This window comes from Vidua chalybeata, unplaced genomic scaffold (genome assembly GCF_026979565.1).
Source record: "Vidua chalybeata isolate OUT-0048 unplaced genomic scaffold, bVidCha1 merged haplotype W_reject_10, whole genome shotgun sequence".
Classification (NCBI taxonomy): Eukaryota; Metazoa; Chordata; class Aves; order Passeriformes; family Viduidae; genus Vidua; species Vidua chalybeata.
Genome location: NW_026530345.1, coordinates 650,669 through 677,190, shown reverse-complemented (window position 1 = coordinate 677,190; position 26,522 = coordinate 650,669). Strand labels below are relative to the sequence as shown.

The window sequence follows — 26,522 nt, the reverse complement described above, 5'->3', positions numbered from 1 at the left end:
CTCTCCATCTCTGCCCTTTCCCCACCATTGGCACCCCGTGCAGCCACTCCCAGGTTTCGGGACGTGTCTCCCATGTGTAAGAGCCCGTCTGAAGCCCCTCATTTTCCATTCTGCCTTCCGATTGCCGCGAGAAAGAATCCCTTCCTCCACTGCAGTTCCGGCTTAGAACAGGACACAGCGCAGGTGCAACCACTGAACCGTCACGCTGGCTATTCCGAACAAGGGCTGGCAAGAACTTGGCAAGGAGTTGGCAAGGACTTGGCAAGGACCTGACATGGACCCAGCACGGGACAGCCTGATGCGCAGCCTGCTTCTAATCTCCGTTCTTAAGCCAAATGAACTTTTGGGGTGACTCCCGTGGTCCTTCATTGAAGACCCCTCATCTGCCTCGTTACCACTGTGACAGACAAAGAATGAGAACCCTCCTCCCAAGGACTGAGACTGAGACCCCTACTACAGGGAGGAGGGGAAATTGGTGGTCTGACCACTAATGACATGACCTGTTTCCCTTCAGTAATTTTAATGGACTTATTCTTCATTGTATTCGTCTTGCTTTGGTGGTTTCTGTGGACTCACGTGTTCCCGCGTGGCGATTACAATGGACTTTCATTGTTACACTTGTTCCCCCTCTTTCCTCTGTGGACTATAACTGGACCCCCAAGTCGACCAGAACTTCGGAGACTTCCCCGACACGACAGACGGATCCCCATCGTCCGGACCACTGAGGATCTCGCCTGTGTTGGTAGCTATTCCCATACCCCTCTTCTCTCTCTCTCTCTATCCTTTTAACTCCTTTCTTAACCCCACTATCGCATTTGCTGTTTTGGCCCCTAATAAAGGTGCATTTGTTGTGATTAACTGATAGTCCCTTGTTGTTTGCCTTTTTGCACTTTTGGGATCGGTGAAAAGAACCATCACGACACCCCGCAAGAAGCGGATCGTGACATTAAAATTGGCGTCACGGACAGGATTTCTGTCTAGACAGAAGGGCTGCAGCTGAAAAGGCACCCCCACTGTCTTTGGGAATTCACAAAGGATCCCCTAGTGCAAAAGGCGGGACTCTGTTGTTTTGTTGTTGTTGTGTGTATCTGGTCTGGGAAGGAAGGGACAACTTGAAGCAACTAAGCAGAGCCTCCCAGGCAGATTATTGTCCTTTCACCCACCCCGGGAAGCGAAGGGCGACACAGCGAGGGCTGTGTAGTTTTGTGGAACTTAAGTTTGTACCTCCCTGTCGTGGTTTTGGTCCCTTCACAAAATGAGTGACAATCTTAGCCTTGAAATTAAAGCTGAATTTCATGCACTACTAGCCAAACACAATGCCAAACCTTCTACGGAAGGAGAAAAATGGGCACAGAGTAATTGGTTGAACTTAGAAAATGTTATTGATAGAGTGTGTTCATTACAACATGAAACAAAATTCAAATTGGGCAAAAATAAAACTATCTTATGCTCAGTTTTGGGAGCTTGTCTTATGGCAGCTATAGAAAATCGCTTCGAGCGAAGAAGTGAGGAACATGCTATAATAGACTCCCTTCAAAATCTAGTTGAAATTTTACAAAAACAATTATATGAAGCAAAAAATGTGATCTATGCATTGTGAGCTGCCTTAACAGAGGAACATATTAACAAATCACATAATGCTGATTCCTCTACAGAGCTTGAGGAGAAGGAAACTCCTCACATTAAACAAATCTATCCTCATCAAGAACTTGAAGCAGCAAGTAATTGTGGGGAACATTGCTGCCATCACTTGAGACCCTTGATTAAAACAGAGTATAACGATCTCAGTGATGATGATCTCGAACCTCACATCACAACCAAACACATACCACCACAAGTAAACACTGCCACCGAGCTAGCTAAGCTTAAAAGGGAATACGGACACCCTCCACATGAATCAGAAACAGAATATGTTTTCCGGGTGTCCCTCACTGGTGGTGATCAAATTCAATTAACTGAACAGGAAGCCAGTCGGTATTGGGGACATGGTGTCTTCTTAACAACAGGAGAGAAAGGTGACACATGGTCCCTGACACAGCGTGCAGCTTTTTGGGCCGGGGGAACAAGCCCCTTGGAAAGGGGAGATCCCATAGCTAGAATTAGTACCCCCGACCAACTCTTGGAAAATGTGCACAAAGCTGCTTGCCTGCAAATGACTCACAGAAAGAAATTAATTCCTGAGTTTGAATCCCTGATGCAATTACCTGTGAAGCCCAAGATAATGACCCCTTTAATTTGTGGGCTTCCAGAATCACTCAAACCTACAGCAATTCTCCTTCAAAAAACTATAGCAGCTGTATCTCCTGTAGAAAGACCAGATAGATTTCCTAGTAACTGGAACGACCCATTTGTTCCCCTTTATGACTTGTTGAGGAAAGGGGTGAAATGGGATTGAAGTCTTTCTCAGGAGTCAGCATTGCAGTTGCTGATTTTTGAAGCAACAGCTCATCAAGCAGTGACCCCTATCCATCCTACAGATCCTTTCCAGGTGGAATGGGGATTTGCCTCCTCAGGGCTGTCAGTACACATATGGCAGCGGGGTCCTGAGGCTCTGACAAGACCTGTTGGTTTTTACTCACGTGGTTCCAAAGATGCTGAGAAAAGATACACTACCTGGGAAAAAGGATTGTTTATGGTTATCTTAGCTTTCATAGAAGTAGAAAAAATTGCACGAAAACAACCAATTGTATTGAGAGGCCCCTTCAAGGTTATTAAGACAGCCACTAGTGGGACCCCCCCTCCTGACGGGGTGGCCCAGAGGGCCTCAGTGAGAAAGTATGCTCAGGTTGAGCATTACTGTAACTTCTTCTCAATGACAGAAAGACCTGTAAAAACTTTAGCAATCCAAGAAACTGACAGCTTGGACAAACCTGCCTCTGTAATCAAAGTAACCCCTCCTTTCTGCCCCAAACAATCAGCAAACTCTTGGTTTACTGATGCTTCTGCTAAAGGGAAAGGAAAAGTATGGAAATATAAGGCAGAAGCCCTCCACTTTTCCTCTGGTGAGCAAATTATTACAGAGGGAGAAGGTAGTGCACACGTTGGGGAGCTGAAAGCTGTCTGGAGTATTTTTCAATGAGAAGCACAGAATTCCTCTTTGGTCTGCATCTACAGTGACTCCTATGCTCTGTACCAAATGATCCTAATAATCCAGCTCATGACCCTGGCCAACCTGTTCTGGTGGACCTCTCTTACAATAGGACTAGTAGCACTTGTGCTAAAACCCCCTCTGCATAAATATGCATGGGAAGCCTCTGGTGCTCTAGGGAAAGAGCATTGGACAAATACATGCTGGATAATTCCATCATTCTAACTTTCCTGCCTCTCGGCGGCAGAATTCTGTTGTGTTTACTTTTTCAGAAGAACTCCGAGGGACATGAAGACCACCTAATCCATGATAAAACTGGTAAATTTTTCTGCATCCTACCACAACCCCATGGCCAGAACCAGCTGAGTGGCCGTGGTCTGAAATAATTGTGGTAGCATGCAGAAAAAAGTGAAAGGATCTCTTTAAGCACAAAAAGGTCTGCACGCACCCAAGCATACAGGATTGTTGGCACAATTTTACACTAACACAGACTGCAGAAGTGGTTTGCTTATGGGAAAAAACACCGAAGGGCTTTCTTTTAAGTTTATAATAAATGCTGTAGCCCAATCTACTACGGTTTATACCACCACCACTACCACCACTCGAGCCCAGCCACCAGTTATGCTTACCCCGAAAATTTTTGAAGTTGGACCATATATAATCAGGAAAACTGGCCAACAACAGATATTATTTAATCCAGCATGGTCTCTTAAACAAGTCAAATTGTTGATGCAAAACAATGTCTCAGAAATACAACCAGCTTGTTCACCCTTTTTGCAAACCTCTTTTCAGGGTTGGACAACCTGGCTGTGACAGTGGAACCCTCCTAAAAACCAGCTGCCAAGAGACATAACTGGTGTCGTGGGAACGGGACTGGGAATCCTAAATAGTATTGATTCAGAAGTATTAATGAATAAATTGGCCTCCACGACTAAAGATTTAACCAAAATACAGCAGCCACTGCAATCGTCCTTATCGGCCTTGGGAACACATCAGTGGTTGCTATCAAACATTCTACCAAATTGGGAAAAGGTAAATATGAAAGACCACAAATTGATAATTGATGCACTTAATGCCACACAAAGCAACGTTTCCTTAGCTCTTAGCTGTATCCAGGCTCAATTATGGATGCAGTCAGTTGCTGCCGCAATTATAAGAGAAGGTGAAGAAGGCACTTTTCCTACTGAAATTAGGAAAATAGTCTGGGACAGTGCCACTGACTTTGAAAGAGATTTCCAATCCTGGTGGAATTTAGTGAATTTTACCTATGACCCTAACACAAACACAGCCACAGCATTTGTGTTGACCATAAGTAATGCCTCGGTGCATTTGATATTCCCTATCATTGCACTAGGATTAAATCATGATGGACCCACTTTCTATCCTTCTGAACATAGAGAATGGGCCCGTCAAATTAATGACAAATGGCAAACTGTCAATTTAGAGTCCTGTACTATCCGAGAACAACTAGGGTTTATCTGTGAAGGTAATGCAATTATAGCTCAAGATATCTGTTTAGACACAGAACAAAATATCTGTCATTTTGACATTCATCCTAACGAGACTTCTGAAACAGTCCTTGTATATACAGGCAATGGGTGTGCCTGCTTTAGAACCACTTGTGATACTGTGTTTATAGAAAGTACAGTAGTAGATACTAAAAATCATTCAAATTTTTGTGCTTGCAACTTTACTAAAATTGCAGGATGTGATTTTTCTTTTGTAGCTCCAGTTACCTTACATGAACTTTTAGAATCCAATCTCACGTTGATTCACAAGCTATTGCCTACTCCCATTGGGATGAACCTTACTTTGGTAAAGCAACTATTACTTCATCCAGATCTAATAGAGATCCTAGGAAAAATCAAGGAGAATGGACAGAAAACTCTGGTAACTGTTCATCATGATGTGCAAGAAATACATCGTGTTGTAGAAAGGGTGAAAAGTGATGCCGAGCACAAGTGGTGGGATACCCTTTTCGGGTGGTCGCTCACTGCCACCGGTGTCCTGAACAAATTGTGTCATCCCATTGTTGTTCTTCTGATTTTAGTTATGATTGGTTTTGTTTTATCAGTAATCTTGCTTATTGTGAATTGGAGAATGATGAAACGATGAACAAAATTGACATCTATAATTAATGCACACCACTTGGCCGACATCCTTTACACTATAGATGTTCCCAGGACTGTAGACACAAGGAGATTATAAGGTTAGAAGATATGTTTTACATAATTTTCTCTTATGATTTGTTTTAATCACTGTTTTAATTATTTTTGTTTATTGATTAGAAAATTGTACTGAGTAATATTGATTATACTAGGTTTATTATTTTATTGTTTAATATTGATTATACTGGTTTATTATTTGATCAATCTATTGTTCAATTGATGAATATTGATTATTATCTAAACAATTTATTGTTTAACTATTACTGGTTTAATTAATACTTATTGTATTCTGCTTATTATTTAATTATAATTTGCTTACTAATTGTTTTAGTTTTTCTGTTTTCTCTTTCCTTTCCTTTTTCTCTTCTCTTTTCCCTGGGATTGCTGCCAACACTTGACAAGTCCTGAAGACTCCATGATGACACCATGGAACCCTGCTGATGAAGATCTTTCGAGGGCAATCGTCAGTCACGGGGTGGTGTAAGAGCCCGTCTGAAGCCCCTCATTTTCCATTCTGCCTTCCGATTGCCACGAGAAAGAATCCCTTCCCCCACTGCAGTTCCGGCTTAGAACAGGACACAGCGCAGGTGCAACCACTGAACCGTCACGCTGGCTGTTCCGAACAAGGGCTGGCAAGAACTTGGCAAGGAGTTGGCAAGGACTTGGCAAAGACCTGACATGGACCCAGCTCAGGACAGCCTGATGCGCGGCCTGCTTCTAATCTCTGATCTTAAGCCACTGAAGGCTGGCAGTGAAATGTCACTGTAGGATCTTGCTGCACTTGGCTTTTGGCCCCTTCTTAAGAGCTTTGCCTTCAAGGGCAGGAACATGTTTCCCTACTGGGAACTGGAATTCCAGACCCTTGGAGTGTGTGCCGTGCAGGACCATAGAGACTGGGATCATGCGGACTGGGATCCTATGGACTGGGATGATGGGGACTGGGATCCTACAGACTGGGGGTGCACAGACTGGGACTATGTGGATCAGGACCATCCAGACTGGGATTATACAAACTGGGATCATTTGGACCGGGATGACTGCACTGAACCTTGTGAACGGAGGCGGTCCCACGCTGCCCAGGGCTCCCTCCCAGTCACTCCCAGTCCCTCCCAGTCCCAGTGCTGCTCTGGGGTGCAGCCAAAGCTCCCCAGAGTGAACTCGGAGATCCCAGAGCAATCCAGGTACAGGTCCCAGCACTGGTCTTGGAGCAATACTGGTCCCTATGCCGACCTCGGTCTCAGTCTCGGTCCCAGAGCACCCCCAGTACGGGTCTCAGTGCACCCACTCGATGCCATGTTCTCTAGCCCAGGTGTTGGCAATGCCGCTCTTGAAATGAGTCCCCTTGTCTGACTCAGTCCTCTCAGGGGTGCCATGCCTCCCCAGGACTTGCTTTTCCAGGCCCAGGATGGTGTTGGGGCAGTGCTGTGAGGCACAGGGGAGGTCTCCAAGCATCCCGTGGTGGCTTCTACCATGGTGAGCACGTAGCACTTGCCTTGGCGTGTCTGGGGCAGTGTGACGTGGTCAATCTGCCAGGCCTCCCCATACTTGTACTTGGACCCCTGCCCACCATAGCACAGGGGCTTCACCCGCTTGGCCTCCTTGATCACAGCACACGTCTCACAGTCATGGATAACCTGAGAAATACTGTCCATGCTTAGATCCACCCCTCGGTCTCGTGCCCACTTATAGGTGGCATCTCTGCCCTGATGACCTGAGGCATCGTGAGCCCATCGAGCCAGGAACAACTGCCCCTTGTGATGCCAATCCAAGTCTATCTTTGACACCTCTGTCTTTGCAGCCTGATCTACCTGCTCGTTGTTTAAGTGCTCCTCATTAGCCCGACTCTTGTGGACATTGGCATCTACATGGCAGACTTCCACAGGCACCTCTCCACCCGAGTGGCAATGTCTTACCACTCATCAGCATTCCAGACTGGTTTTCCTCTAAGCTGCCAGTTGGCCTTTTTCCACCTTTCCAGGCAGCCCCACAGAGCATTGGCTACCATCCATGAATCGGTATAAAGGCAGAGCTTTGGTCACTTCTCTCTTCCAGCAATGCACAGAGCCAGCTGAACGGCCTTGAGTTCAGCAAGTTGACTTGATCCACCTTCTCCTCAGTAGCTTGTGCAGCCTGTCGTGTGGGGCTCCATACGGCTGCTTTCCACTTCTGGTTCATCCCTACGATGCGACAGGAACCGTCAGTGAAAAGAGCGTAGCGTGTTTCCTCTGCTGGTAGATGGTTGTATGGTGGAGCTTCTTCAGTCCATGCCACTTGCTCCTGCTCCTCTTCATCAGCAAGACCAAACTTTTCACCTTCTGGCCAGTTTGTATTTCCAAAATAATAGTTCTGGTTCCAAATACGGGTGCGCTGTGTGATGAGGGCTGTCCGTTTGTTCCGTGTGGCGTCGCTGGCGTGGCAGGATGTGGGAACCTTTCCTTGAAACATCCACCCCAGCACCGGCAGTTGGGGTGCCAGGAGGAGTTGTGCTTCTGTGCCAATCACCCCCAAGGCAACTTGAACTCCTTCACAGGCAGCCAAGATTCCCTTCTCTGTGGGAGTGTACTTGGCTTCAGACCCTCTGTAGCTTTGGATCCAGAATCCCAGTGGTCGGCCTCAAGTCTCCCCAGGCACCTTCTGCCAAAGGCTCCAGAACAAGCCATTGTTCCTGGCTGCAGAGTAGAGCACATTCCTCACCTCTGGTCCCGTCCTGACTGGGCCAAGGGCGACTGCATGAGCGATCTCCTGCTTGGTCTGGGCAAAGGCTTGTTGCTGCTCAGGGCCCCAGTGGAAATCGTTCTTTTTGTGGGTGACCAGGTAGAGAGGGCTCAAAATCTGGTTTTACTCAGGAATGTGCATTCTCCAAAAACCGGCTTCCAGCAGAATCTGGACGATCCTCTCTCCTTTCTCAAATACTTCCATTGCTGTGTTCCCCCCTACAATGATGCCATCGATGTACTGCAGGTGTTCTGGAGCTTCACCCTTTGCCAGTGCAGCCTGGATCAGTCCATGGCAGCTGGTGGGGCTGTGCTTCCACCCCTGGGGCAGTCGGTTCCAGGTGTACTGCACGCCCCTCCAGGTGAAAGGAAACAGAGGCCTGCATTCTGCTGCCAGAGGAATGGAGCAAAACGCGTTAGCAATGTCAGCAGTGGCGTACCACTTTGCTGCCTTGGACTCCAGCTCGTACTGGAGCTCCAGCATGTCGGGCACAGCAGCGCTCAGCGGTGGAGTCACCTCATTCAAGGCACGATAGTCCACAGCCAATCTCCATTCTCTGTCAACTTGTGCACAGGCCAAGTGGGGCTGTTGAAGGGTGAGTGGGTTTTGCTGATCACCCCTTGGCTCTCCAGCTCACGGATCATTCTGTGGATGGGATCACGGCATCCCGATTTGTTCAATACTGCTGGCGGTGCACTGTCGAGGTGGCAATTGGCACTCGTTGCTCTTCCACCCACAGGAGTCCTACTGCAGATGGGTGCTCTGATAGTCCAGGCAAGGTATTCAACGGCTTCATGTCCTCTGCCTCTCCAGCAGCTATGCCAAAAGCCCACCTGAGTCCTTTTGGGTCTTTGTAGTAGCCATTCTGGAGGAAGTCTATGCCCAGAATACACGGGGCCTCTGGGCCGGTCACAATGGGATGTTTCTGCCACTCCTTCCCAGTCAGGCTCACCTCGGCTCCCAACAGGGTCAGTTGCTGTGATCGATCCCCCCGTCAGCCCGGCAATGGAAACAGGTTCTGCCCCCACATGTCCCCATGTAGCTTTGATATTTGCAAAAGCCAATATTATTATATGTAGCTATAACACTCCTCTCCTGCAAGGAAAGGCTGACACAGCTTGGCTTCTTCAGCCTGGGCAAGAGACTTAGACTTGATCCAACTGTGGCCTTCCAGGACCTGAGGGCAACCTACAAGAAAGCTGGACAGGGGCTTTGTAGGAGGGCAGGCAAGGACAGGACAAGGGAGAATGGATCCAAATGGAAAGAGAGTCGGTTTAGGTGAGGGATTCAGAAAAAAGACTCTCCTGGAACAGGTTGCCCAGAGAAGGTGTGGCTGTCCCGTCCCTGACAGTGCTCAAGGCCAGGCTGCACGGAGCTCTAGACAAGCCGGGCTAGTGCAAGGGGTGCCCAGCCACAGCAGGGGGGTTGCAGCCGTGTGATTTTTCAGATCCCTTCCGAGCCAAACCATGCCACGACTCCATGATTCTGGGATACTTCCCCTCCTCATCCTCTGACAGAAAAACAAACTTGGCCCCAAGTTCCACCTTGCAGACCATGTCCTTTGGCAGCCTGCAACTGTCTCAACAGAAGATGAAAAGAGATTAATTTAATGACACGATTTCCCTTTTCTACTTGGAAATTAAATGCTGCACTCCTGTCCAAAAACTGTCGGAAAGTGTCAGAAAAGGCAATTCTTCCCCATGAAATGCTACACCTCAGCTAAAGAAGAAAGAAGCCACAAGCCAAGACTCTTCTTTATTGCTACGTTTTTTGATTTGGTTACTTCTCTAATAGGAATTCCTTTGGGGTTTTATTTGTTTGTTCCTCTCTTTCGTTCCGCGGGGCGCGCGGCGGCTCCTCCGTTGGGTTCGCGGAGGCAACGGAGGAACGTTCGCGAGCTGCGGCGGTTCCGCAGCAGCAGCAGCAGCAGCAGCAGCAGCAGCAGCAGCAGCAGCAGCAGCAGCAGCAGCAGCAGCAGCAGCAGCAGCGCTTCTCTCGATCGGTTTTCCGCTCGACTTTCCACTCGTTCCCCATCCCCTTCTCCCTCTCACACTCACTCCACTCCCGTCCCGTCCCGTCCGTGTCCCGCCTCTCCCAGCCCGGCTGATGCCGCGTCCCGCAAGGCGCCCCTCGGCGGGGCCGCCCCGTGCCCGGCCCTGCCCGTCCCGCCGCGGAGCCGCCTCCGCCGGGCTCTCTCCGTACTGGCTCTGGCGCCGCTGGAAGTGCCGCTCGCTCTGGCGCTGGCGGAGCAGCGCGGTCTTTTGGCTCCGCCTGGCGCGGGCTCTGGCCCGGCCCCGGCCGAGGCCCCGGCCCCGAACGAAGTCCCTGCCGCGGTTCCGCCCGCAGCCGCCCCGTTGCCGCCCCGCGCCCGCCCCGTCGCCGACAGCGTCGCCGGCGGCTTCCCCGCTCCGAGCTCCGCCGCTCGTCAGCTCGGCCGCCGGCCCCGAGCCGCCGCAGCCCGGGGCGGCTCGGCAAGCAGCAGCGCGCCGGGCGCTCGGCTTGGCGGGGCAGAAGAGCGGGAGCGCGGTGCCGCCCGCACGGGCGGAGAAGCCTCCCCTGGAGCAGCTCTACCGGGAGGGCCCGCTGCTGGGGAGCGGCGGCTGCGGCAGCGTTTACTCCGGGACCCGGCTCGCCGACGGCGCCCCGGTAAGAGACGGGGCCGGAGCGGAGGGGGCGGCGGGCGGCGGGCAGCGAGCTCAGCCCGGCGCTCGCCTTGGCTTGCAGGTGGCCATCAAGCGAGTGTGCCGCGATCGCATCCCGGAGTGGGCGCGGCTGGTGAGTGAGCGGGGCCAGCGGGAGAAGGCGGCGGGGCGTGCCGGGCGGGGCTAAGGCGAGGCCCGGCAGGGTGGCAGCCGGAAGGCTGCGAGGGGAGCGAGCGGGGAGTGAGCGGGGCCCGCGCAGCGTCCCGGGCCGGGCAATGGCGAGCGGCGGCGGGGCCGGGCAGGGGGTGGCCAAGGCGCGGCGCAGCATCGGCCCCGCTGAGGGCATCGCGGTCCCCCCGCAGCACAACGGCGCCCTGGTGCCCCTGGAGCTGGCGCTGCTGTGGATGGTGTCGTGCCCTGGCTTCCGCGGCGTCGTGCGGCTCCTGGACTGGTTCGAGCTGCCCGACGGCTTCGCGCTGGTCATGGAGCGTCCGCAGCGCTGTCAGGACCTCTGGGACTTCCTGCACGAGCGGCGGTTCCTGACGGAGCCCGTGGCGCGGGGGCTGTTCCGCCAGGTGCTGGAGGCCGTGCGGCACTGCACCAGCCGCGGCGTCCTGCACCGCGACATCAAGGCCGAGAACGTCCTCGTCGACCTGGCCACGGGCGAGGCGAAGCTCATCGACTTCGGCTGCGGCACGATCCTCCAGGACACGTTCTACACCCGGATGTCAGGTGAGCCCAAAGCCGGGGCCCAGCCGGGCAGCGGAGGTTCCCCCCTTGGCTGGCAGAGGGGGAAGAGGGAGACAGGGAGGGGAGGGTGCAGAATCCTCCTTCAGCCGGCTGCAGCCAAGTTGCTTTTCGGCGGGGCAGGGGCTGGCTGTTGTGGAACGGGGGCGGGCTGGGAGGGAGGGAGGGAGGGAGGGAGGGAGCAGCATCGGCCTGATGAGCTGTGCCCGTGTCCCATAGGAACGCCGGAGTACAGCCCACCGGAGTGGATCCTCTTTGGCTGCTACCATGGCCAGCCAGCCACCATCTGGTCCCTGGGCATCCTGCTCTATCACCTGGTCTGCGGGCACCTTCCTTTCCAGACAAACGAGGACATCGTCCGGGGCCAGCTCTTCTTCCCGCCCCGGGTGTCTCAAGGTGGGGCTGCGCCTTCAGGGCTCGGGAGGAGGAACGGGGCTGGGAGGGGGCAGCTGGCACATCAGCGTCCTGCTCTTGCAGCTAGTGAGGCGGTTGATCTCCTGGGCTTAGCTGGAGGAGGTGGCACGTGTGCCTCTGTGCTGCTCTCCTCCGGAAGGGAGGATCCATGGGAAGCTTTTGGCTGCAGCTCTGAGCACTCCTAGTGTGGCCTGGGCACCGTGGAATGTGGGAGAGCATGGACAGGAGCCTTGTCCCGCTGAGCGGCGGTTTCTGGTTTCTCTCTGCAGAGTGCCAGCACCTCATCAGGTGGTGTTTATCCATGGACCCCACAGACAGGCCATCACTGGAAGACCTTTTTGAGCATTCTTGGCTGCAGGAGCCCTGCCTGGCCCAGGAGACAGCAGAGATCCATCCCTGTGCTCAGTAGGATCCAGGAGCCCAGCAAGTACCAGCTGCATGTGTCTGGTGGCACTCCAAGAAAACCCCGGAGCGTTTCCCTGCGGCTGCGGCACGGAGGAGAGAGCGCAGCCGAGGAGATGCTTCCGCTGGTCCCCGGCGAGTTGTGGAGGGAGCGGCTCAGTGCTCCCCGTCCCACTGGAGAAGTGGTGGCAGTGCGGTGAAGGTGCCACGGACTGGAACAGGGGAAACATCCCCCTGCAGCTCAATGGCATCGGGATGTCCCCGCAAGCCGAGGCACAGCTGGCGTGTTCTTCTGGAGCACCACGTGGAGCTGGGAACACCATCCTGGAGCTGGCCGCTGGCGGGGCAAAGCCGACCGGCTTTGGCTGCGGCCCCTTCCTGGAGGACACGCTCTGCGCCCCGATGAAATCAAGATGAGTCCCCAGCCGGCGCAGGGGCGGGGGGATGCTCGTGCTTCCAGGCATGGCAGGGCTCGGCCTGGCCACGCGCCGCAGGTTCCCCGCTCGGCGGCGCTGGGGAATATTAATTTTTTCCCCCGGCTGCCAAGCTGCTTTTTGGTGGGACAGGGGACGGATGTTGTGGAAGGGGAGCCGGCTCCTGGCCTTGCTGACAGCTTCTGCCAGCCAGCCTGGCACGGGCTGGGGCGGGGACATCCAGCCTGACAAAACATCCATCCATGTGGATGGGGGCAGCAGAGGGGGACGGGTTCCGAAGCCGTGCCCCAGCTGGTCTGCTTTGCAGACCCTCGAGGAAGGGGTGCGTTTACGGGCGGGAAAGGTGGGGTTGTTCCCCACCCGTGGACAGGTTTCATTCTCGCATGGAGTGGTCAGACCCTCCTCAGGCCCGTGAAACGGTGACAGGCTGTGTAGGTTTTTCTTGTTTCCAGGTCTTGTTTTGAATTGACTTCCATGCAATTGTTCTTTGTTTTTCCCAGGAAGATTACACCTGGTGCCCGGACCGCATTGGGAAGCGCCTGCACCGTCCGTGGAGCACATCCAGTGCCAGCGCTACCCCAGGGGCCACGGTCTGCAGGGACATCCCCTTCAAGAAAGACGAGGACCTCGTGCGGGATCGGCTCCTCTCCTGGCAGCAGGTCTGCAGAGGTGGGTACCCGGCTCCACAGCTGGGCTGGCAGAAGGGCTTCGGGCAGAGGGCAGCGGGCACACGGGCATCCCGCCCTTGCAGCTGCTGGGCGGGAGGAGGCTGCTGTGCTGTGCTGAAGCGGAGGAGGTGGAACGTGGCCTGCCACGCTGCCCTTCTCTCGAAACAGAGAATGGCTCGGGAGGTTTGGGCTCTGAGCACAGCCAGCAGCCTGGCCCGGGCACAGGCCATGGCAGGACAGGGCACAGGAGCCTTCTGTGACTGACCGTGGCTCTCTGGTTTCTCTCTGCAGGCTGCCAGCACCTCATGCCATGGAAACGGCTCCGCTCGGCCTGCCAGGCTGGGAGGGCTGGAGGGCGGCGGGTGTTCATTTGCTGTCAGAAATAAATCGTTCTATTTTTTTGTCATCGTCATGATCAGAGCATTTCTTTCATCCTTTTCCAAGCTTTTGGCCTCCCTTCCTCCAGGGTAATCTTTTTGTGTCCTTCCTCAGCCACTTGATGGCATTTGGCAGGGGGGGTTAAGCAATGTGAAAAGTTCAACAACAGCTCCTGTTGCCAACTGCAGCAGCCCCTTCAAGAGCCCTGAGCTTCCAGCGAGGTCCACGTGTGCCTTGCCAAAGGGAGTGGTTTGCAGCGATGGGGTTGTCACCCTGCTGCAAAAGCTGGGAGGAAATCACAAGTGGCAAAATGCCAATTTGGCTCAACCCCTGCCCAGGTTCTGCATCTTTCCCCTCTGCTCGGTGACAGGCAGGCAGGGCTGGACTCCAGCAAGGTTCAAGTTCTTGGTGCTCCCTGGCATCGAGGGGATCAAGTAAACTCTTGTATGCAGTGGCTGCAATAGGGCTACTGAAGGGAAAAAGGAGATGTCGTGAGGTGGGGAATCCTTCTTGTCTCCTTTGTCTCCCCAGGAGCCCCTTGGAAAGGGAAATGCCCACACGGGTTTATCTGACTCCTTCCCAGCCAGCCTTTCCCTCAGTCCCGGCTCTCATTTGCTCCGCAGGCTTCAGCAGCTCGCTCAGCTCAGAGGAGCTCTCAGAGGAGAAAACGCTGCCTGGCGTGGGGCTGGCTGATCCCTGTCTCATCTTGATTCCATTTCCCCGCTCCCTCCCCCATCCAAGAGAGCGAAGGATCCCCCGCAATCCCCCGGTCCTGCAGCAGATCCCGGGCACGTTCCCTCCTCCGCTCCTTGGTGGCCCTGGGGAGGCTCCAGAGCCCTCCCTGTGTGCGGGACAGCTGCTGCAGCACCGCTGTGCCAGCGTGCGAGCGGCGCCCCAGGAGCAGCTGCGCGAGTTCCGAGTCTGAAGTGGAATCCTCAGCGCACACAAATGACAACTGGCATTTCAGGGGCTGGCAGGAGAAGCTAAATCCGTCTGCTCGCTGCCCTTTCGAGCCATGGCCTCGCTGGTGCAATTGGAAGAATTGCCCCTGCCCAGGAAGCTCTCAGGTGGAAGAGAGGAGCAAAAGCCACGTGTTTCTGAAACACAAACTATCAGAATAAGGCTCCTTAACACTAATTTGCTATTTAAGAGGGGATCATTTATTGAGGCCTGAGGTCCAGTGAGGGATAACTCCTAACCTTATGTGGACATGGAATTCGACCAGTGTGTTGCTTATACACAGTTGCTAAATGTGTATTACAATTTCCCCATTTCCATAAAACCCACCCCAAGTTCCCAGATCCAGCCCTTGTTTTCTCCATCACTGCATTCTTGAGCCAGATATCTTCTTCTCTGCCAGCCATCCTTGCTGGGACAGCAGGACCTGCATGCCTTTTTCCTATGCTAAAAGTTCACAGGCCGGGTAAAAATGGAATGAACCCTTTTGGTATCAAGGCCAAGGCTTTGTGTGGCCAGGCAGAGGCAGGCAGGAGGCAGAGCTGTCAGCAAAGGAAGGGGCCAGCGAGGTGGGGCAGCCGGGGGATGAGGACAGCCGGCAGGGACAGAGGCGCAGGGCAGGGACACCGTAGGACAGCCTGGGCTGCAGAGGGCACAGGCATGTGCAGCAGCTGCAAGGCCCTGACAGAGCCAACCTGTGCAGCACTTTGGCCGTGGCTGCTGGCCCTGGGCCTGAGGCCACCAGGGGACAAGTGACCCTTGCAGCCCTGGGGCCTCACTGCCTCTTTGTCCCTGCTCAGCAGCCTGGCAGGGGCTGCCCCAGGGTCCTGCCCTTGGCATTGCACAGCCCCACATCCCAGGGCCCATCCCGGGAAGAGCCCTGAGCAACCAGGGAGGGACAGGATCTGCCTTGCCAGGGGCTGGGGCTCAGCCCTTGGCCCTTTTGCATTCCTGAAACACATCCCCACGATTTCCCTCATCCAGCCCCTGGCACTCAGAACAGCTGAGGAATGGAGTCACATCCAGGGGTGTCCCCAGGGCTCAGGATTGGGGCCAGGTCAGTGAAATCTCTTTAGTGCTGATCTGGACGAGGCCATCGAGGGCACCCTCAGGCAGTTCCCAGGTGAGCCCAAGCTGGGTGGTAGTGTGGCTGTGCTGGAGGGCAGGAAGCTCTGCAGAGGGATCTGGACAGGCTGGAGCCGTGGGCCCAGGACAATGGGATGAGGTTCACCAAGGCCAAGGGCCGGGTCCTGCCCGGGGCTCACAACCACTCCAAATCCGTGGCCATGCCCTGCCCCTGATCCCCACAGCCCGTCCTGTTTCCTTCATCCCTGCATTGCCAGGGACATTCTGGGACAAGGGAGCTCTGCTCTGGCTATGGAGGGAGGTTCAAGTGCCAGCACTGGAGTGGGAACCACAACTCATCAGGTTTGTGTCCTTTGGGGGTCAGGAACTGGTGAGAGTCAGAGGCACAGAAAGTTTCTCTTCATGGCCATCAGACCATAGTAGAACAGGACACAATTTAATAACAATCACACTCTTCCCTGAGCTATGTGCAACGTCCCAGCAGCGTCTGATGAGTCCACCATCCACAGGTGATTTCCATACTAAAATTGATTTTAGATAAATGTGGTTCTGTGATAGATATAAACACAATTAAGTTCTTTTATCAGGATGCTTGTCCTGAAGCGGGGGCAAAACAGCTCAGAACAATCTCTGAGCAGGGGCCCGCTGGGGCTGCAGCCAGTGCTGGCTCCCACTGAGGCTGCCTGGCCAAGAGCAGCCCCAGGGGCACAGGGCACAGGTAAAGCAAGGTGGGGAGGAGAAAGAGCGGGGACGAGATTGCCCTTGAAAGGCAGACGCACTCTGGGGCCCGCTCCTGGCCAGGGAGCCTGCCCAGAGCCGTCCCCTGCTCGCCGGGGCCTTGAGGGGCAGCTGTCCAGCTGGACCAAGCTGTGCCAGCAGCTCCAGCCGTGCTGGGGAGCCTTGCCAGCTCTGGGCCCTGCTGTGCAGGAGGGTCCCAGTGTGCCACTGGCAGCTGGGGGCCTCAGCCACTCCTCTCTCCAAAGGTGCTCCTGCCCATCTTCAGAAGACGAGCCTAACAACGCAGGCAGAGAGAACTTGACCCGTCTTCCCAGCTCTTCACTTCTGTCCCCATCTGCCCTGCCGCAGCTGCAGCACCGTCTTGAGCCCATGCCCAAACTCACCCCTCCACAACGAGACCCTCAGCCCCTGAGCCCCCTGGTCCTGTTCCCCAACCACGACTGAAGGTGGGCAGGCCCTGTCTGCCAGGGCAGGGCTTGGCCCTCATTTTCTGTTCAAATAAAGAAATAGAGTTGTCAGAGATATGTCCAGGTGGTAGCAGCAGCAAAGCCCAGCTGGCACCAGCGCTGGCTGAGCTCCGTGCCCAGGAGCAGCCGTGGATGCCCACGGTGAGGGCAGGCAGGAGCCAGGCAGGGGCCGCTGTGAGCAGCAGCGGGGCCCCGAGGGGCTGGGGGAGCCCATGCTGAGCGTCCCTGGGCTGAGGGCACATTTCCTCCAGTGGCATCATCTGGGCCTGCACTTCATGAGGCACACAGGGATGTTTTGGGCTCTCTGCTGAGCTGTGCAGGGATCCCTCATGAGGCACACAGGGATGTTTTGGGCTCTCTGCTGAGCTGTGCAGGGATCCCTCATAAGGCACACAGGGATGTTTTGGGCTCTCTGCTGAGCTGTGCAGGGATCCCTCATGAGGCACACAGGGATGTTTTGGGCTCTCTGCTGAGCTGGGCAGGGATCCCTCATGAGGCACACAGGGATGTTTTGGGCTCTCTGCTGAGCTGGGCAGGGATCCCTCATGAGGCACACAGGAGTATTTCTGGCCTCTCCTAAGCTGTGCAGGATCCCTCATGAGCTGTGCACCAGGGTAAATGTCAGGGGGTTTTTCACTCTTCACAGCACAGCAAAGGGACACTTGGCCAAGTTTTGCAAGGCTGGGAGAAAGCCTCTTGCAAAGCCTGGGGCCCAAAAGGCTGTGGGCACAGCGGCCGGGCGGAGCCCATCCCCTGGGGCCAGGCCGGGCTGCTCAGGCCGGGCCGGGCCGGGCCGGGCCAGGCCAGGGCCCCGGCAGGGAAGGGCCGCGGCCCTGGGCTCTGATGAGGCTGCTGAGCTCCGCCCTGGCCCTGTGCTGCAGCCCAAGACATTTCCAGCCAGGGCCGTGCCCTGGGCCACAGGAGGCACCGGGGCTACAAGTGCCGCGCCTTCTGGCTCTCAAGGGGGCTGGCTCTGTTCCCTGGGAGGATGCAGAGCCTTGTGCCTCGGCCTGATGGGGCAAAAATCCCCCCAACATCCCTCTCTTTGCAAAAATAAAGGCTTTGCGCTCATTATGTGGAAAAGCTGTATGGGTGGCCTGCACCTAATGTTCTTTTGTTGGCTGGACCCCAGTCAATGTCAGCAGGCAAAAGAAAGGTGTTGCTGAGGAATGACCTTGGATCAAGCAAAACATTTACAGTTCAGGGCAGTCCATTTGTGCAGATGGGGGGACGCTCTGGGGGGACAGCTAAGGCCATGAGCTCACAGCAGGCTCTGGGGTCACAGCAGGCTGAGGTCACAGCAGGCTCTGAGGTCACAGAGGTGCCAGAGCCCCGTGGTTGCACAGCACCACAAGGAGCCAGCAGTCAGTCCTTGAGCACAACTGTTGCGGCAGCAGCGGCGGTGGCAGCAGTGGTGCTGACATTGGGACAGCGGTGTCAGGACAGTGGTGGCAGCAAGAGCTGGGGACTGGCAGAGGGCAAGGCACCATGGCCCTTGCTCTGCGCCTCTTCCTCCCGCTCCTCCTGGCCGTGGCCCTGCCTGCCAGGGCTGCCCAGGCTGCTCCGCTGCAAGCGCGGGGAGCAGGTGAGCCGGCAGCCTGGCTCCCCTTTCCCGGGACAGCGCTCCCTGCTCCCTGGGAAGTGCTGGGGGATGGTTTTTCCCCTGGGCTTTAGGGAGGGTTTCCTCTGTGGGAGGGAGAAAGCCCCCATGGGCCCTGGGCTGCTCCAGCCGCCCTCCCAGGGATGTTGCACAAGGCAAGGAAATCGTGTGGAGAGTGACCAGGAGCCAGCCCAGAGGTCCCCAGGCCCCTGGGCAGCCTTGGCCATGGCCATGGAAATTTGGCCCCCACAGCCTTACCCGACCCCCTTGCAGTGCCCAGTTCCCCAAGGCACAGGGGGATCCCAGCAGACCAGGAAATGGTTCTGATCTCTGATCCCTTCTAGCTTGGGATGGTGACATGGCTTATCGGGATGCCGTATTGGATGACAGCTTGGAGAATTCTCTTGGAGAGATTCTCTTGGAGAATGCTGGAGGCAAGTTCTCTGTGTGCCTTTCCTGAGAGAATAATCAGTGCCTCATGAGCCATTTCCCTTAGCAGCATCACAGGGTTGAAAGATTCTGGAAAACTTGCCCGGCTCCATTCTGGATCCCTGAGGGATCCCACAGAATGGCTGTTAGTGGCAGGAAGGAGCATTTAGCTGTCCATCTTCCTTCCGTGTGCAATTCCAGTGTGCGCTTCCGTGTGCTCCGTGCAGCCAGGAAGAAGAGCAGAGAGGGAAGGGGCCGGGCCCAGGGCTGTGCCCCGGGGCTGTGCCTTTTGCAGCTCCTTTGCCGGCCCCGGGGTGCCTGAGCTGCTCCTGCTGCTGCTGCCAAGCCCTGGCCCTGCCTGGGGCTGGGTTTAGAGCTGCTGGCAGCTCCAGGGAATCCTTTCTCCCCCGAGGACGGCCCTGCAAGGGGCTCCTTCCATGCCAGTGTGGGGCCACTGCAGGCACGTGGTCCCCCTGGCCCTGCTCCTGAGTGGAAGGCAGAGCTGAGGGAGTGCTTTGGAGGGCACCAATCACCCAGGGGCACTCACTGCCACTCTGGCCTGAGGGGGACATGGAACATCTTTATGTTAAGGTCCTTCTCCATGGAAGAACTCAGACACTGGAGAAAAGAAATCCCTGGAGGCAGCCAGACACCTGGACCGGATGCTGAGTGATCTGGAGAGACGCCGTGGTGGGTGCATTTCCCTCAGCCTTCCCCTGGGACTCAGCAGCCGGGGGCTTTCCCTGCACATCTGGACACGCCGTGCCCGGCACAGAGGGAAGGGATCCACGGCAGCCTGGCTGCCCCGCTGCTGCTTTCCTGCCCTGCAGGGCTGTTTCCCAGCCTGGCCTGGCTGCAGCTTCTCCCCAGCCTCTGCAGGAAGGCATTTGGCATCAGCTGGCAGGGAGCCCAAACTGCACCATGGGCCCGAGATGCCTGCAATTTCCCGGTCTCCGGGTAGATCAGGAATGGCACCTGTTTGTAGAAGGGAGTGGCCTGGCCAATCCCAACAGTTTTGATGATTTCCTGAACCATGAGTTTGTCCAGTATTGCCTCTTGAAGATGCCATCTCCCAGAAGGGGAACGGCTCCATCTAATGCAGCTGTGCCTCTTCCTGTCTCCAGAGATGAAGCGAAAGGCTGTGCTGAAGGCAGCATTTCCTGGAGGAAGCAGTGGCCCATTGGCAGCGCCTGCTGCAGGAAGTGAGGCGATGCCAGGCACAGTCACAGGAGGTAATTGCTGAGGCTTGAGCTGCCATCTCTGCTGTGTGGCAGTACCTACCCTCCAGGGATGTTGCACAGGGCCTGCAAAGAGTGTGGAGAGTGGCCAGGAGCCAGCCCAGAACTCCCCAGGCCCCTGTGCAGCTTTGGCCATGGCCATGGAAATTTGGCCCCCACAGCCTTACCCGACCCCCTTGCAGTGCCCAGTTCCCAAAGGCACAGGGGGATCCCAGCAGACCAGGAAATGGTTCTGATCTCTCATTCCTTCTAGCTTGGGATGGCGACATGGCTTCTCCAGATGCCCTATTGGATGACAGCTTGGAGAATTCTCTTGGAGAGAATCTCTTGGAGAATGCTGGAGGCAAGTTTTCTGTGTGCTTTTCCTGAGAGAATAATCAGTGCCTCATGAGCCATTTCCCTTAGCAGCATCACAGGGTTGAAAGATTCTGGAAAACTTGCCCGGCTCCATTCTGGATCCCTGAGGGATCCCACAGAATGGCTGTCAGTGGCAGGAAGGAGCATTTAGCTGTCCATCTTCCTTCCGTGTGCAATTCCAGTGTGCGCTTCCGTGTGCTCTGTGCAGCCAGGAAGAAGAGCAGAGAGGGAAGGGGCCGGGCCCAGGGCTGTGCCCCGGGGCTGTGCCTTTTGCAGCTCCTTTGCGGGCCCCGGGGTGCCTGAGCTGCTCCTGCTGCTGCTGCCAAGCCCTGGCCCTGCCTGGGGCTGGGTTTAGAGCTGCTGGCAGCTCCAGGGAATCCTTTCTCCCCCGAGGACGGCCCTGCAAGGGGCTCCTTCCATGCCAGTGTGGGGCCACCGCAGGCACGTGGTCCCCCTGGCCCTGCTCCTGAGTGGAAGGCAGAGCTGAGGGAGTGCTTTGGAGGGCACCAATCACCCAGGGGCACTCACTGCCACTCTGGCCTGAGGGGGACATGGAACATCTTTATGTTAAGGTCCTTCTCCATGGAAGAACTCAGACACTGGAGAAAAGAAATCCCTGGAGGCAGCCAGACACCTGGACCAGATGCTGAGCGATCTGGAGAGACGCCGTGGTGGGTGCATTTCCCTCAGCCTTCCCCTGGGACTCAGCAGCCGGGGGCTTTCCCTGCACATCTGGACAGGCCGTGCCCGGCACAGCGGGAACGGATCCGTGGCAGCCTGGCTGCCCCGCTGCTGCTTTCCTGCCCTGCAGGGCTGTTTCCCAGCCTGGCCTGGCTGCAGCTTCTCCCCAGCCTCTGCAGGAAGGCATTTGGCATCAGCTGGCAGGGAGCCCAACCTGCACCATGGGCCCGAGATGCCTGCAATTTCCCGGTCTCCGGGTAGATCAGGAATGGCACCTGTTTGTAGAAGGGAGTGGCCTGGCCAATCCCAACAGTTTTGATGATTTCCTGAACCATGAGTTTGTCCAGTATTGCCTCTTGAAGATGCCATCTCCCAGAAGGGGAACGGCTCCATCTAATGCAGCTGTGCCTCTTCCTGTCTCCAGAGATGAAGCGAAAGGCTGTGCTGAAGGCAGCATTTCCTGGAGGAAGCAGTGGCCCATTGGCAGCGCCTGCTGCAGGAAGTGAGGCGATGCCAGGCACAGTCACAGGAGGTAATTGCTGAGGCTTGAGCTGCCATCTCTGCTGTGTGGCAGTACCTACCCTCCAGGGATGTTGCACAGGGCCTGCAAAGAGTGTGGAGAGTGGCCAGGAGCCAGCCCAGAACTCCCCAGGCCCCTGTGCAGCTTTGGCCATTGCCATGGAAATTTGGCCCCCACAGCCTTACCCGACCCCCTTGCAGTGCCCAGTTCCCAAAGGCACAGGGGGATCCCAGCAGACCAGGAAATGGTTCTGATCTCTGATCCCTTCTAGATGAGCATGCTAGCAAGGCTTCTCCAGCAGCTGGGATGGAAGATGGTTTGGAACCCTTGGGAGATTCTGCAGGTAACTTCTCAACTTGCCCTCAGTGAATAATCACTGACAACCTGGCAGGAAGCAGGTGACAGAAGCTCCTGTGCCTGTTGAGTTACAGGTGTGTCTGCAGGGAGGACTTTTCAGGCTCCTTTCCTGGTTGCTGCGCACAAGCCCGGCTCCCATCGCAGGGGTGAGTTGTGTGTCCCTGCTGACCCCACAGGCTGAGCCCAGCTTTTGTGGGATCCATTCCGGGGGAAATGGACATGCATTCTCTTAAGGTCCGCCGAGAGGGAGGAACAGATCTACTAAACACATGAAGTCCCTGGAGGCATCCCAACACATGGACCAGATGCTGAGTGATGTGGAGAGACGCCGTGGTGGGTGCATTTCCCTCAGCCTTCCCCTGGGACTCAGCAGCCGGGGGCTTTCCCTGCACATCTGGACAGGCCGTGCCCGGCACAGAGGGAAGGGATCCATGGCAGCCTGGCTGCCCCGCTGCTGCTTTCCTGCCCTGCAGGGCTGTTTCCCAGCCTGGCCTGGCTGCAGCTTCTCCCCAGCCTCTGCAGGAAGGCATTTGGCATCAGCTGGCAGGGAGCCCAAACTGCACCACGGGCCTGCAATCCCCTGCAATTTCCCAGTCTCCGGGTAGATCAGGAGTGGCACCTGTTTGTAGAAGGGAGGGCCCTGTGGCAGCCCCAAGAGCCGTGGCCTTTTCCTGATCCTTATCCATGTCTTTGGAAAGTAGAACTTGCTGAAGATGCCATCTCTCCAATGGGGAATGGTTCCACCTGATCCAGCTGTCCCTTTTCCTTTCTCCAGAGATGGACCAAAGGGCTTTGCTGAAGGCAGCACTTCCTGAAGGAAGCCGTGGCTCCGTGCCAGCCCCCGATACACGAAGGGAGGAGATGCCAGACAGTGCCACAGAAGGTGATTACTGTACCAGGCTCAGCCAGGCTGAGCAATCCTGCTGGGGTCCCTCCGTGGGAGACATGTCCCAAAACCTGGGAGTGGCTGCACGGGGTACCCATGGTGGGGAAAGAGCATAGAGGGAGAGCAAGGCTCCCGTGTGTCCTGACAGGGCCTGACTCTGTCCCCTGGGGCTGGGGGAGCTGTCCCAGGGCAGGGAGGGCCAGGGCTGGCAGGGGCTGCTCAGGGATGGGTTTGGCCCGTGTCCCTCGAAGCAGCGACTGCCCAAGCAGCTGCGCTGGCCCTGGGCTCTCCTCCCGGCCTGCTGGGCTTTGTTGGGTGGCACAGCCTGTGCCAAGGGGCGGCAAGGGGCCTGCAGGCCCCAGCTCTGGGGGAAACAGAGAACGTCCTGGCCGTATCCACCGTGCTGCCAGCTCGGCAGTGCAGCACAGCACGGGCTCACGCTCCCCATTGCTCCCACAGACGTTATCACTGAAACAGGAATATTTGCCCCAGATCCAGTGCGCCACCCAAGAATTGTCTGCCCCCAGGATGTGCGCAGGTCCTGCATGATAGGCACGGTGGTGACACTGTTCACCATGCCCCTCGTGCTGATCGGCTGCTATCTTGGCATTCGGAAGCTGTACCAGAGCAGACGGTCAGTTGTTGATTTTTCTCCACAGCTTTCTTGTAACTCTGCTCATAGCATTGGTAGCCTGACTCGTAGTCATGCTGCACTGGAGCTGTGGCCAGTCCGTGGTTGTCCAAAGAACTCTGCTGAGGGCTCTGCTGCTGCCCAGTGCTTTCATTGGCCTCTTCATTGCTGGGCCTTGTCCTGGGGGCCCGCTGGGGCTGCAGCCAGTGCTGGCTCCCACTGAGGCTGCCAGGCCAAGAGCAGCCCCGGGGGCACAGGGCAGAGGCACGGCAAGTTCTCAACAGTATTTGGGCCACACAGCTCAGGACAGGACAGTGCTTATTTAGTAGCTCATGTAAAGTTTCATGGTGACACTGATGTTACCAGACAAGCAAATTTGCTCCAGTTCAGTGTTCAAACAAATCCAACCTGATGAAGGTTTGGCTTTGGCCTTGAGGCTTTGCTCTTTGTGTGAGCCCTGTTCTGGATTGATTCCCACTCAGTCTTGGAGCCTGTTTTGGGTGAAGGCTCATCCCGGCCCTGACCCTTGGCAGTTCTGGGCTCAAAGGCACCGCCGAGGCCGCACTGCACGTGACTGGGCTTCAGGGCTCCATTAGCAAAGGGCTTTGAGAAGTTTAAATTACTGTATTTATACTCTTTGGTTTTCTTTATGCAATTCCTTCCCTTTTTTTTAAACTTAATTTTAAAAAAACAAATTCTTTTCCAGTTCTTTTTTCAGTTATTTGATATAGTGAATGATGGCTGGACCATCGAGGATCTGGTCTCGACGGTGGTAGCTCTATTCCCCTTCCTCTCTTTTCTCTCTATTTCCCTTTTCTGTCCCTTCTATCGCCTTTGCTGTTGGTACCTAAATAAAGATGCATTTGTTGTGATTCAAGTGATGGTCCCTTGCCATTTGCAGTTTTGCACTTTTGGGATCGGTTAACAAACCATCACAAACACCCCGCAAGAGTGGATCGTGACCGGTTGTGGGGGATCCTTCGCTCTCTTGGATGGGGGAGGGAGCGGGGAAATGGAATCAAGATGAGACAGGGATCAGCCAGCCCCACGCCAGGCAGCGTTTTCTCCTCTGAGAGCTCCTCTGAGCTGAGCGAGCTGGTGAAGCCTGCGGAGCAAATGAGAGCCGGGACTGAGGGAAAGGCTGGCTGGGAAGGAGTCAGATAAACCCGTGTGGGCATTTCCTTTTCCAAGGGGCTCCTGGGGAGACAAAGGAGACAAGAAGGATTCCCCACCTCACGACATCTCCTTTTTCCCTTCAGTAGCCCTATTGCAGTCACTGCATACAAGACTTTACTTGATCCCCTCGATGCCAGGGAGCACCAAGAACTTGAACCTTGCTGGAGTCCAGCCCTGCCTGCCTGTCACCGAGCAGAGGGGAAAGATGCAGAACCTGGGCAGGGGTTGAGTCAAATTGGCATTTTGCCACTTCTGACTTCCTCCCAGCTTTTGCAGCAGGGCGACAACCCCATCGCTGCAAACCACTCCCTTTTGCAAGGCACACGTCGACCTCGCTGGAAGCTCAGGGCTCTTGAAGGGGCTGCTGCAGTTGGCAACAGGAGCTGTTGTTGAACTTTTCACACTGCTTAACCCCCCTGCCAAATGCCATCAAGTGGCTGAGGAAGGACACAAAAAGATTACCCTGGAGGAAGGGAGGCCAAAAGCTTGGAAAAGGATGAAAGAAATGCTCTGATCATGACGATGACAAAAAAATAGAACGATTTCTTTTGACAGCAAATGAACACCCGCCGCCCTCCAGCCCTCCCAGCCTGGCAGGCCGAGCGGAGCCGTTTCCATGGCATGAGGTGCTGGCAGCCTGCGGAGAGAAACCAGAGAGCCACGGTCAGTCACAGAAGGCTCCTGTGCCCTGTCCTGCCATGGCCTGTGCCCGGGCCAGGCTGCTGGCTGTGCTCAGAGCCCAAACCTCCCGAGCCATTCTCTGTTTCGAGAGAAGGGCAGCGTGGCAGGCCACGTTCCACCTCCTCCACTTCAGCACAGCACAGCAGCCTCCTCAGCAGCTGCAAGGTGAAAGCAAACTGAGGCCTGCATTCTGCTGCCAGAGGAATGGAGAAAAGCGCGTTAGCAATGTCAGCAGTGGCGTACCACTTTGCTGCCTTGGACTCCAGCTCGTACTGGAGCTCCAGCATGTCGGGCACAGCAGCGCTCAGCGGTGGAGTCACCTCATTTAAGGCACTGTAGTCCACAGCCAATCTCCATTCTCTGTCAACTTGTGCACAGGCCAAGTGGGGCTGTTGAAGGGTGAGTGGGTTTTGCTGATCACCCCTTGGCTCTCCAGCTCACGGATCATTCTGTGGATGGGATCACGGCATCCCGATTTGTTCAATACTGCCGGCGGTGCACTGTCGAGGTGGCAATTGGCACTCGTTGCTCTTCCACCCTCAGGAGTCCTACTGCAGATGGGTGCTCTGATAGTCCAGGCAAGGTGTTCAACGGCTTCATGTCCTCTGCCTCTCCAGCAGCTATGCCAAAAGCCCACCTGAGTCCCTTTGGGTCTTTGTAGTAGCCATTCCGGAGGAAGTCTATGCCCAGAATACATGGGGCCTCTGGGCCGGTCACAATGGGATGTTTCTGCCACTCCTTCCCAGTCAGGCTCACCTCGGCTCCCAACAGGGTCAATTGCTGTGATCGATCCCCCCGTCAGCCTGGCAATGGAAACAGGTTCTGCCCCCACATGTCCCCATGGTATCAGGGCACACTGCACACCAGTATCAGCTAAGGTTTCATATTTCTGTGGCTCTGATGTGCCACGCCATCGGATCCACACTGTCCAAAAGATCCGATTTTCCCGTGCCTCTCCCTGGCTCGAGGCAGGGCCCCTCTAGCCCTGGTTCCCATTTCTTCCCTGGGCATACATACTAGAGGCTCCTTCAAGGGGATCTGACAGATCATACCCGGCACCTC

The 26,522-nt window shown here is 55.6% G+C and overlaps 1 protein-coding gene across 1 annotated transcript; it reads left to right on the top strand.

The window, feature by feature from the left end:
• The first annotated feature begins 10,077 nt into the window (after positions 1-10,077).
• Positions 10,078-13,684, top strand: LOC128783118 (serine/threonine-protein kinase pim-1-like). Its single transcript, XM_053933705.1, has 5 exons — positions 10,078-10,617; positions 10,696-10,746; positions 10,976-11,345; positions 11,580-11,756; positions 12,044-13,684. Exons 1-5 carry the CDS (start codon positions 10,078-10,080, stop codon positions 12,181-12,183), a joined length of 1,278 nt encoding a protein of 425 aa, XP_053789680.1. The 3' UTR covers positions 12,184-13,684.
• Positions 13,685-26,522: the final 12,838 nt, after the last annotated feature.

Excerpts from the sequence above, each read along its gene's own strand:
- LOC128783118 (XM_053933705.1), top strand. The coding sequence starts at position 10,078 with ATGCCGCGTCCCGCAAGGCGCCCCTCGGCGGGGCCGCCCCGTGCCCGG. Across the intron at positions 10,618-10,695 it reads GGCTCGCCGACGGCGCCCCG|GTGGCCATCAAGCGAGTGTG; the intron begins GTAAGAGACGGG and ends CTTGGCTTGCAG. Across the intron at positions 11,346-11,579 it reads GTTCTACACCCGGATGTCAG|GAACGCCGGAGTACAGCCCA; the intron begins GTGAGCCCAAAG and ends CGTGTCCCATAG.